Source organism: Rhinolophus sinicus, linkage group LG11, assembly GCF_036562045.2.
Source record: "Rhinolophus sinicus isolate RSC01 linkage group LG11, ASM3656204v1, whole genome shotgun sequence".
NCBI classification, from domain to species: Eukaryota; Metazoa; Chordata; class Mammalia; order Chiroptera; family Rhinolophidae; genus Rhinolophus; species Rhinolophus sinicus.
In genome coordinates this window covers 75390251-75402863 of record NC_133760.1, presented here as the reverse complement: position 1 = coordinate 75402863, position 12613 = coordinate 75390251, and the positions used below count along the sequence as shown (strand labels likewise).

At 36.8% G+C, this 12613-nt stretch overlaps 1 protein-coding gene across 2 annotated transcripts in view; it reads left to right on the top strand.

The window, feature by feature from the left end:
- The window catches only part of CFTR (CF transmembrane conductance regulator), a 159221-nt gene that overhangs the window by 128552 nt on the left and 18056 nt on the right, over positions 1-12613 (top strand). For both annotated transcript variants that reach the window (XM_019743194.2, XM_019743195.2), the window contains exon 23: positions 6975-7130. In XM_019743194.2, coding sequence (XP_019598753.2) covers positions 6975-7130 — 156 coding nt within the window. The remainder of the gene's footprint in view (positions 1-6974; positions 7131-12613) is intronic.

Here is a 12613-nt window from a genome sequence, read left to right as displayed (position 1 = left end):
GGTACAAATTCATAATGAATAATGCCTCTGATATAAAAAATCGTCAGCAACATGATTGCAACATGTTTGTGAACTTTATTGTCAATTATACCCAGTTGATTGATCATTCTGGAGAGTTCAACTATATCTTTGCTGGCTTTCTGACTGTTGTATCTTTGACAGAGGGGTATTAAAGTCTCCACTCATAATAGTGGATTCATCTGTTTTTCCTTGCAGTTCTGTCAGTTTTTGCCTTATGTATTTTGACACTCTGTTTTAGGCACATACAGATTAAGGACTAAATTGCCTTCTAGGTGTATTGACCCCCTTTTCATTATGTAATGCTCCTCTTTATCCCTGATAATGTTCCTTGCTCTGTAAAATTAATTTAGCTGCTTTCGCTTTCTCTGAGTAGTGTTAGTGTGGTATATCTTTCTCTATTCCATATTATATGTATATATGTGTGTGTGTGTGTGTGTGTGTGTGTGTGTGTATTTTACTCTAGAATTTCTCCCTTTTGCAGCACTAATTGAGCATTTTATCATTCTACTTTCTCTCCTTTCTTATGTCAGTTATAATTCTTTAAAAAAATATTTTGTGGTTGACATAGAATTTGCAATATATATTTTCAGCTAATCCATGTCACCTTTAAATAACACATAGTGCTTCACAGTTAGTGCAAGTATGTTATTATAACAAAGTATTCCCAGTTCGCCCCTCTTGTCTCTTGTAATGTTACTGACATTAACTGCCATTAATTTCACTTGTACAGAAAAATACATATAAACGTACATAATTGAATCTTGGCTACATTCATAAAAATACATATAAAGATACATAAATGAACATCGTTGCCATTATTTTGAACATTGTTGTTGATTAGATCAATTAATAATAAGAAATATAATTTTTAAAAATTTTACCTTCACTTGTTTATTCTTTGATATTCTTCCTTTCTTTATGTAGATCTGAGTTTCTAACATATCATTTTCCTTCTTTCTGAAGAACTTTTTAAAACATTTCTTGCAAAGCTGGTCTACTGGCATCAAACTCCCTCAATATTTGTTTAAGAAAGTCTTTATTTGTCCTTTACTTTTGAAGAATAATTTCATAGGGTATAGAATTCTAGGTTGATGTGGGTTTTTTCTCTGAACACATTAAATATTTCACTCCACTCTTTTTTGCTTGCATGTTTTCTAAAGAGTAGTTGTATTTAATTCATTGTTCCTTTATAGGTAAGGTGTTTTTTCCCTCTGACTTCTTTCAAGATTTTTTTCCTTCTCTCTGATTTCCAATAGTTTGAATATAATACACCTCCATATATATATATATATATATATATATATATATATATATATATATATATATATTTTTTTTTTTTTTTTTTTTTTTATTTTTTATTTTTTTGTCATTTATTATGCTTGGTGTTCTCTGAGCTTCCTGGATCTGTAGTTTAGTTTTTTGACATTAATTTGGGGAAGTTCTCAGTCATTATTTCTTCAAACATTTTCTTTCTTTCTTTCTTTCTTTCTTTCTTTCTTTCTTTCTTTCTTTCTTTCTTTCTTTCTTTCTTTCTTCTCTTTCTTCTCTTTCTAGCTGTCCCATTACAGGTATTTGTGTTCCACAGTTCTTAGATATCTGTTATCTTTTTCAGTCTTTTTTCTGTTTACTTTTTGGTTTGGAGGTTTCTATTGTCATATCTTCAAGCTCAGAGAGTTTTTCCTCAGCCATGTTCAGTCTATCAATTAACCCATTAAAGGCATTCTTCACTTCTGTGACACTGGTTTTTCTTTTATCGCTAGCATTTCTTTTTGATTCTTTATTAGAATTTCCATCTCTCTGCTTACATTATCCATCTGTTCTCACGTGTTTTTCCACTAGATCCCTCAGCATATTATTTATTCATAGTCATTTTAAATTCCAAGACTGATAATTCCAACATTCCTGGCATATCTGACTCTGGTTCTTGCTCAATCTCTTCCAATTGTTTTTTTGTTGTTGTTGTCATTGTTGTTGTTTTTCTTTTTGCCTTTTAGTATGCCTTGTAATTTTTTGTTGAACAGTGGGCACAATGTACTAGATAAAAGGAACTCTGATAATTAGGCCTTTTGGGGCATAAGATTTGGTGGAAAGGGTAGTGTTCTCTATGATTAAGTCTCAGTCTTTTAGTGAGCCTGTGTCCTTGAGCAGTGACCTTCACAAGGGCTTTGCAGTTTTTTCTTCCTCTTTGGTGTAACAGGATGTCTAGTGTGTGCTGGAGTTGGGTATTTCCTTCCCTTAGATCAGTTAGGTCCTAATAAAAACCCTAGTAGGTTAGGCACTGGTAAAATAGTTTCTCTTGAGGGAGTCCTTGTTAAGAAGAACAGAATGCTCTGGGGTATTGCAAAATTGTTGCTTCCCTCCTCCTCCTGCTGGATGCACGAGGCAATTTTTCTGTGTTCTTGATTGTGACATGATGAACATGGCGGGGCTTCTGAAGTAACACTCACAAAAGTGTGCCCCATACCCACCCCTATGAATGGTCTCCCTGGAGTTTTTTACTCTCAGACTTGTCCACACTGAGCCTCCAGTAATTTGTCAGTTAAAGCTTAGGATTTCATACCCCAGTTCTGGTTCCTGTGGAGGTTTTCAACTGTGGATTTCTGCTCCAGTAAGTTGTGATTCACTGTATCGGTCTGTCTCTCGACTTTTGGGGGCAGCAGTTTGCCCTGTGACTTCACTCTCTGACAATTTAAGAGGCGTTTTGATTTTCCAGTTTCCTCAGCTTTTTACTTGTTGTTAGGATGAGGGATGACATCCGAGTTCCTTACATGCCGGACCAGAAAGTCCTGTTTTTCTCTTTTTAATCCCTTTGTTTGGCACATTGCCAAGTTTACTATATGTTAAATGTGTGAATCAATGAATGGCTTTGAATATTGACTAGAGTAGGAATTGATTCTTAAAAAGTTATTCTGAGCAGCTCTCTTAAGGATATCATTTCTACTGCTTTGCCCTTAAAACCAACAATAGCATCTTGCAAACTATGACAAGATGCCCCAAACCTGCTTCTTGCTTGCTGAGGGAAGAAACAGACTTAAATTTAGTGTACTATTTGGAAATCCTGCAAATTTAGCTGTAATCTAATTCATTTTCTTGAGAAAAATTTTGAAAAGGACTTAAATTTTTAATGGATTTTAGTGTTCTTGGTTATATGGTATGTCTGAGTCCATTCAGCTGCTATAACAAGATGTCATAGACTGGCTGGCTTCTGAACAACAATTGAGACTATCATTTCTCAATTCTGGAGGCTGGGCATCTAAGATTACAGTGCCAACAGACTTGGTGTCTGATGAGAGCCCACTTCCTCAGAGACATCTGTCTTCTCACTGTAATCTCACAAGGCGGAAGGGGTGAAGGACTTCTATGGGGACTCTAAATAAGGGGCACTCATCCCATTTCTAAGGGCTCCACTCTCATGGCCTAAGCACCTCCCAAAGGCCTGACCTCCTAATACCATCATGCTGGGGGTTAGGATTTCAGAATATGAATTTGGGGGAGACACAAATATTCAGCCCATAGCATGGTGAAAAGATGAAAGTAATATTTCGTACAGAAAAATTATTGAATCTTCACATTAAAACACTATGTCCATCGCAATTACTATAGGGAAAAGATGTCCTATTAGTTTCTTTGCCCTTAAGTTAGGCCTTTTGCTCATAGAACCTGCACTTCAAATTTTATTTTTAATGCATGAGAAATGTAGCTAGTATTTTACAACTTTTACTTTAAAAACCTATTTTTCTTTTTAATCTCAAATTGTTTATTTTTTTTTTCTGAATTTTAATATCCATGTCACTTTCTCCTAACTAGAATATCTTTTCATTTTCTTTTTCCTCTCAAAATGCAGGCTGACATTTTAATTTGGAGCCAGGTCTTTCCTGATACACCTAGACTTATCACAATGCCTCAGATGGTATAATGTATTTATCGCAGTACTGGACAGCCCTCTGATTAAGTAAATATTTCATAGTCCTTCAAGATCTATTATTTTGGATGAGCTTACCTGCCTTCTCCATTTGTAGTCTCTTCAAAATACAGAGATACCAGAATAATTCAAACAATATTAAGGGATCAGGTCATAGCAGCACAAGCACCTAAGTGCCTATTTGATTTGTTAGATACATATGGCATTCGGTCTTGATAAAAAATGATGCCAAGTACCTGAATCATTCAGTAACTTATAGTACTGGAGTTATGAGAAGTATATTCTCAAGAACATTGTATTAAGAATTATGTTTTATTAATAATAAACAGAGATATGTCAACATATTAAAGGTACAGTTATTATCGCTTTGGGGATCTAAGTTTCATTTGATTTGACATCTAGATTTCTAGAGACCACAGGAGACAAAAAATAATTACAACAGGTTCCAATCTGTTGCAGTGTTAAAATGGTGAATCAGGTGCTCTGAAAAGAATGTCCTGAGACTGTTCTATTCATGGTACAATGCAATTACAACTAGTCTCAAATCTAACACTGTTTAACTCTCCACATAGTATTTTGATTTATCTTGATCCAAAATTCCCAGAGAGGAGGTGCACTGAAGTTACTAGAAAACACTGACTTGGAATAAGAATAGATCTTAAAAGCTTACTTGCAGGGAAATATTCCAGCTTATTCAACAGGTCACTGAGAAGTCTGGAAAAACAAATCCCCAGAAAAGAATTATTAGGTGCCAATTATCTAAACAATAGGAAGACTTTGTTAACTATGAGCCAGTAAGATTCCTTGCTGTTGACAAACATGCCAAACATACTGTAATACCAGTATGTTCATCAGTTCAATAATAAAAGGAAACCAGAGCAATAGCTAAAAACTTTAAAGCTAAACAAAAGATTAGCAAATTGCCTCTCAATCCAGTCTTATCCCAACATAAAAACTGAGTTCTCTAAAAATTTCAGTATTTGCTCCTTAAGGAATGAGAATGTGGTCATTTATCCTAGTCATTAAAACCTTGACCAATGATACTAGGGGTCTGAACCTCAAAGTACTTCTTATCAAAAATTCTTGATATAACTTTAGATAAAATCACTTCCTCCTACTGAATTTTCCTTCTCTTCCCCCTATGTTTCACTTACACAGGGCATATTCAGATTGCTTATACAAAGCTATATATGTATTTGGAAAATCATGACATATGATGAATGTGTTTGTACAACATGGGCTGTTTCAGAAATGGAAGTGTGCATATGAAATTTCACATTATTTTTAAATAAGAGTTGATCTGGTAATTGACCAGATTAACTAAATCCATTTGTTTGTTAGATCAACTAATTAAGTTTGTCACTCATCTTCCCCTCCCTTCTATCCATCCATCCATCCATTCACCCACCCACCCACCAACACATCCATCTATTTATCCATCCATCCATCCATCCATCCATTCTTCCTTCCATCTGACTGTTGGTTAGTCACTCCAAACAAGTATTTACTGAGCATTTTATGTGGGCCAACCATTATGCCAGAATTCAATGGAAAACAAGGTAGACTAGCCTACCCTTGAAAAACATATTCTTGGGGTTAACAGCAATAATAAAGAAAAGAATAAATCAAATAATTACCGATTGTGATTAGTAGTGTGAAGAACCTCAAAAGTGTGTTAACGCATAACATTTTGGTTTATTTGATTTTTCTCAGTTGTCTCAGAGAACAAAGATTCATGAAAATTTCATTGTAGAGCTCTTATGAAAGACAATTTTGTCATTGTTCACCAGTTTATCACAAAGGCGTAGTTTATTAACAGGTTCTTAGTAAGTTATTAATAAGTTCAATAAGTTATTAGTATTATTATTACAATAAATGCTCTCATTTATTGTGGTCCATGCATTGATTCTGGTTTACAAACTGTTACTGGTCTTTGATGACATAAGAATAGAAATTTAAAGTAAGCATTTTTATTGTCTATTTTTTAAAATACTGATTTGCAGTGGATTGGAAAGTAAAAAACCAAAACATAACTCTCCTATATGACAGATAGTGTGAATGGTGCTACTCTCAAAGACCATTTGCTCAGCTCTACTGTCGAAAAGGCTAAGTGATAAAAAAGAAATAGGAATAATGTAAGGGGAAGGAAATGAACATTTGTTCAGTGCCCCTAAATGTCAGGCAGTTTTTTCAGTATTCAGTTAATGACTGCAGGAATGTTTGATCCCACTCCAAGCACCTCCCTCTGAGTGCTGGATCTGAGCTGACATCAAAACAGAGTTCGACTCTCTTCCTGTAGCACCTGCTCTCTCCTTGCAATGCCTGGTGTTCTCATTTTCATATTATGCTTTTATGGCCTTTAGATAACAAGAATAGTTTTTCCTTTTCCTTAATATCCTTTTGGCTCCCCCAAATTCTCTTCTTGCCAATCAGGGTAGGTACAAGAATTTGTTTGACAACTGTCCAATTGCTCATCCATGAGGAGTAGCAAGGCCCAGCCTGCCTTCTCTGGGAATGTATAGCTCACTGAACGTCTGGTTTATTGTCAAGTCTGAACTTGACACTTGCTTAATTTATTAAGGACGGTATCCAAGTATTAGGACTGTTTTCAGATTCATTAATTTTCAAGCTCGTATTCATATGTGGAGATTGATCAAGTTACAGTCTCTGCTGGCTTGAGCTCAGCCTTAGAAATGATGTGCATTGAGACACTGTACCTTTGCTTTTCTTTGATGCAAAACGGGCATTTTCAACCTTTTGGCCAGTGATAAGTGAAACCGGCATTACGGGTCCAATTCCTTATGGCCATTTCTGTATTCTGTTCCAGAGCTGCTCTGCCCCAGATCAATGTTGATCAGAATTGGGAGGGCACAAAAAGGTTTGAATGAATAACTGAAAATCTTCCCCTGGTGATGATAAAAAAAATAAAGTGTTCCAGTGTTTTTCTTTTTCTTGAAGCATAACACCAGATTGCGTTTGTGGTAGGGTATCTGTATGTCACAGGAGTAATTCCATTACTCTTGTGTTGTAGGTGGGTCTCTTGGGAAGAACTGGATCAGGGAAGAGCACTCTGTTATCGGCTCTTCTGAGACTGCTGAACACCGAGGGAGAGATCCAAGTAGACGGAGTGTCTTGGGAGTCGGTGACGGTGCAGCAGTGGAGGAGAGCCTTTGGAGTGATCCCGCAGGTAAGCCAGGAAGATGTGGCCGGAAAACAGTGACTGAATGTAGTGTTACCATTACTGGATGGCTGCACTCAAGAAATTCACATTTCCCTGTAAAATATGTTCATTATATATATATATTTCTGTCTGCTTTTTTATGCAATGCAGTCGTAAGGTGGAAAAAAAAAAAAGACAACCTCTAAAAGCTTGGAAGTCTCTGACATTCACTTATTGAAATATTAATAATTGTTTTTTAATTACAGTTGACAGTCAGTATTATTTTATATTAGTTTCCGATGTATCATTTATTGATGGGCACTTAGGTTGTTTCCATAGCTTGGCTTTTATAAATAATGCTGCAATGAACATAGGGATGCATGTATCTCTTTGAATTGGTGTTTTGGATTTCTTCAGGTAAATACCCAGGAGTGGAATCATTGGGTCATAAGGTAGTTCTATTTTTTAATTTTTGAGGAACCTCCATATTGTTTGGTGCAAATTGGTGTAGTAGCAGCACCAATTTGCAATCCCACCAACAGTGCACTAGGGTTCCCTTTTCTCACACCCTCACCAACACTCCTTGTTTGTTGATTTATAGATGGTAGTCATTCTGACAGGTGTGAGATAGTAACTCATTGTGGTTTTAATTTGCATTTTTCTGATGATTAGTGACATTGAGCATCTTTTCATGTGTCTATTGGCTACCTGTATGTCCTCTTTGGAGAAATGTCTGTTTAAGTCCTCTGCCAATTTTTTAATTGGATTGTTTGGATTTTGTTTGTTTTTTATTTTGTTTTGTTTTGTTTTTTAGTGTTAAGTTGTATGAGTTCTTTATAAATTTTGTATATTAACCCCTCATCAGATGTATCATTCATGAATATCTTCTCTCATTCAGTAGGATGTCTTTTTATTTGGTTGATGGTTTCCTTTGCTGTGCAAAAACTTTTTAGATTGCTGTAGTGCCATTTGTTTATTATTTCTTTTGTTTCCTTTGCCTGAGGAGAGATATCAGAAAACAATGTCAGAGAGTTGACTGCCTATGTTTTCTTCTAGGAGTTTTATGGTTTGGGGTCTTACATTTAGATCTTTAATCCATTTTGAGTTTATTCTTGTATGTGGTGTAAAAAGGTGGTCCAGTTTCATTTTCTTGCATGGATCTGTCCAGTTTTCCCAACATTATTTATTGAATAGACTCTCTTTACCCCAATGTATATTCTTGCCTCCTTTGTCATAGATTAAATGACCATTTAGGTGTGGATTTAAAATATTAACAGTTTGGATAGCCCTTTCCCAGAAGATACAGTCTGCAGTGAGAACATGGGGCTTTTGTTTTTATAAGGTTTTTTGTTTGTTTGTTTTTCCTATTTCAGTGGTCTGAGCTCTAAGTTAACAATCACAACAGGTTGAGAATGTTTTGCAAGATACAAAAGATGCTGCTGAAATAGCAAACACTTGGAAACACGAGGTAGTGGAACTGAAAATAAAAAATGTAATGACTGTTTTTTGTTCTTTGGATAAGAATGAACCATGTCCGATTAATCTGTAGCTATTTTTTTTAAATGTCACTCTTTGACTTGGGTCACAAAGGATCTGTAGCCTCACCACTTGGTAACATTTTTTTTTGTTATTGTGCAAGAGAACTTCTTTATACGAGTATGAGAGAACTAGAAACCGTTCCATTTTAAATGGAAGCCAAGGAATGACTTTACTGAGACCGAATCTGAAAGGCATGTGCTGTATACCTACCAGTATTTGCTTTCATCTCTGTGGATCTAGTCACTGTTTTAATGACCACTTTGCCCTCTTTGTACTAATGGGCACTGAATCCATTCCAACACCATGGTACTAACAATTCCCTACTTTTAACACAAAATTAAAATGCTAGGCGCATCTCCAGGTAGATTGATTATAAATCTAGCCTAAGAAAAAAAGCTTGTATTATTTGATAGGTTACCTTTGTGGAACATTTGCTCCTTTCAATAATGAGACAGTAAATATTCTAACTGCTGGCCCGATCCTTTTAATTCATGTCTAAACTTTGCCATGTTGCCAGGTGCATAACCGTGGTTGAACCTTTGAAAAACAGTATTATTTCTTCAGAAAGGAAAAAGAGATTGTCAGATGGTCTAAAGATAAACAGTGGGAATACAAGTATCCCCAGGTGATAGCATCCGGCAAGATAACAAAGCTGGAGGATGTGGGATAGAATCTGGTTTGCTGAGAAGCGTTGCTGTTCAGTTGATTATAATTCTTCTGGTCCATGTTTAACTACAGTAATGAAGCTTTTGTTTTCTTGTTCTTTTCCACAAACATTTGCCCATTAGGATAAGGGAAGATCTAAAAGATAATTTAAGTTTCACTGGGAATCCTTTAGTTTATCTGCCATGCGATGAGAGGTTTTTGTTTTATCATGTGTTCTACATGTGTAAGACCTGGAGGAAAACTGAGTGGGCCAGAGTTACGAAAATTCTTTATCTTGCCTTTCTGCCAAGATGAATCTTCCAAACTTGCCTTTATTTAACTTTCCCTCTTTCATGGCTTCAAGCTGTTTGTAAACCAAGCAATAAATCCTTTGAGATATACATTTAAGAATGCATGATCATGCTGATGGAAAGGCTTCTTATTGTAGACATTTATGTCCCTGGTGTCTGGGACCGTCTCCTAGGAAAACAGGGTGTCTGCAGAAAGAATGTACTGTTTCTTCTATAGTGACATCTTGAGACCATTAAGGGAATGCCCAAGAAAGAGGGAAAGAGGGCAAACTCCTCTTACCTTTTTATCATCCAAACCAGAGATGCTTTTGTTTTCTCAACTTTTCTTTGAAAGTTCAAATTATATATATTTCACCTTTTCCTGGAGTTTGATCTTTAAAAAGAAAAAAGAAGAAGAAGAAAAAAAGGAAAAGGGAGTTAAAAATCCTAAAAGAACTATTCTTGCTTTTTCAGTTTTTTTCTTCCGTCCATCTTTCTGACATGGCGCCGCCATAGTGCCCCCAAGACCTCTGACACTGACATCAGAGCCCTCTGGGTCAATTAGTCACTTGTTCTCAGACACATAAAACTGGAACTTTGAACAAGAAACTTTCCTTTTCCCTCAGTGATCCCGAGACATCAGCTGTGGAATCACAAGATGTCATTAGTTTTGGCAAATTCTTGCAATTTTTTTGTGTGTGTTTTTTTTCCTCCTGTTTTTCCCTCCTGTAGCTAGAGACTAATCTTGCAGAATGCACCAGCCTGGAAAACAGGGTATGGTGTACATTTCAAGGTGGCATCTTCTTTAATTTGTTGCACTTTCCCTGAGAGCTCTGAGAGCATGGAGAGCAGACAGTGAGGCCTGGAGTCCGAGCCCCAATTTGCTTAGGTAGTTCGAACTCCAAGACTTAAAATTGTTCATTAGCCTGGAACTTTGTTCAGCACTTAATTCCTGAAAACTGGAAAAATAACTTTAAAATGTATTTCTAAAGCTTCGGTAAAGTTTGAAAGGCTACAAGCTGTTTTGAGGGGATGCCTAGACCTATTCTTGCAATGAGACGTTATGATCTGAGGCTCATCCACGCCCACACGACTCCCGCCACAGCGCTGGAGCATCCTTTGCTGTGACGGCCGTCACCTAGGCCAAAACACGTACCTGTAGATCTGAACAATCACACTGGGTGCGCAGCACTTCTCATTCAATTTAACGACAATTAACAATTGAATAATTTGTTATTCAACTCCTGCATGCTTAAAATTATAATGTGTACTGTAGATTCTATAGTTATGTAAATGGTGTTGAAGTCCCATTGCAACCTATGTGCTTCCAGTGAGGGGGCTTTAAAATTACACTCATTGCCATAAGTCAGAGATCACAGGAAGAAACGAAAATGATAAAAATAGGTAATAAAGTGTAGTAATGGGTCAGGTAAAGGCTAGTGAGGGAGTGCTGTGGGAAATTATGGGAGAGAATCCCACCCCAAGCCCTGTTGTCACAACTTCTATTGTATCACCGTATTCTTCCTGCTTTTCTACTCCCACTACTGTGTTTTTCTCCTCATCATCTTCCTTGCATCTCTCCATTATATATTGCACACAAATTAAGATTTTTAAAGCAAACTTCTAATTTGGTGATGTTCCAAGTCCAAAACCTTTTAGGGCACGCCTTCCTTCCCTGAATAAGGTCCAGATTCTTCCATCTGTGGTTTAGGTCCCTGACAGTCAGGACCCAACCCCACCTTTCCACACCGATCTACTACTCTTCACATCTGGGCACTTTTAACTTTCAGTCAAGCTGGACTTACTATTGCATGAAAGATACCTCACTTTTCTCTCTTCTTTCCTCTGTTTATGCATTTCCTCTATCGGAGACAATCTTCTTTCACCATAGTTACTTTGTCATCGTAAATGTTAAACTCTGCCAGATGACCCTGACTCTGACCCCCTTGCCCCCCACCTCCCCTCCCACATCCCAGTCCCAGATGGGATCTAGAACTATGTTCATAAATCTCCCCTGGCACTTCTCTATGTCTTGTATTGGAATTATCTTTGTATTTGTTTAATTTCCGCTCAGTATTATAAATACTTTGCAGACATTTTCTAGTTAAGGAAGCAGGCTGTAAACACAAAACCATCACCAATCAAAGAAGACTAGTAAAAAAGTATATAAGAAATGCTAAATAAACATAGATATTTTTCCTTGCTTAATTTTTTTGTCTTATATAGCACATAACACAATATCTTGTATGATAGGAATTCAATGTACATTGTTTTGTGCTGAGTCATTAAATGCCTGATCTCTTTTACAAGAGATGTTGGCTCTACCAGAATCCAGATTTTACTAGTTGTGACATCTTAGGCAAGTTATTTAATTTCTCTGAATTTCAGTTTCCTGGTCTGTAAAATGGGTATACTGGCAGCAACTCCATTATTGGGTGTTTGTGAGGACTAAGTAAAGTAATAAGTAAAAGTACTTAGTCTACTCCCTGTCATGTAGTTAATAAAATACACTGGGTTGTGGTGGTGGTTGTCATTTGTGGTTCCTTAAGGACAAGGAATCATGAGCCCTTCATCTTTATATTGAGTTGAACGTATATGCTGTAGGAATGAACCAATGGGTATGGACAGTTTCACAAAAAAGGTGATGATTAAGGTAGGCTGTAAAGGGTCATAAAGTTTGTAGGTTTTAGAAGGGTTCTGGGCAGGGAGTTGTGGTGGTGAATATCCCTGTCTGTGGAGAATCCCAGGCAGGGATATTATGAACAAGTACAGAGATGGGAACAAGAAAAACATGGAGGGCAAAAGGCAGGGGAGGCCATGTGTTAGGGGGCATTAAGAGAAAGAGGGAAAGACTGGACAAGTAGTGAAATGGCCCAGTGAGGAATGGCTTCATGTTTTTGAGCTAGGAAGGCGTGATGAAAGGGTGGCACAAGTGTATGCCACTGCTGGTAGTGTGTGGACTGTGAACTTCAGGTAGCAGAGAAATGGGCTAAGAAACTCTTCATCTGTGTGGTGACAAAAGCAGAGAGGAGGACA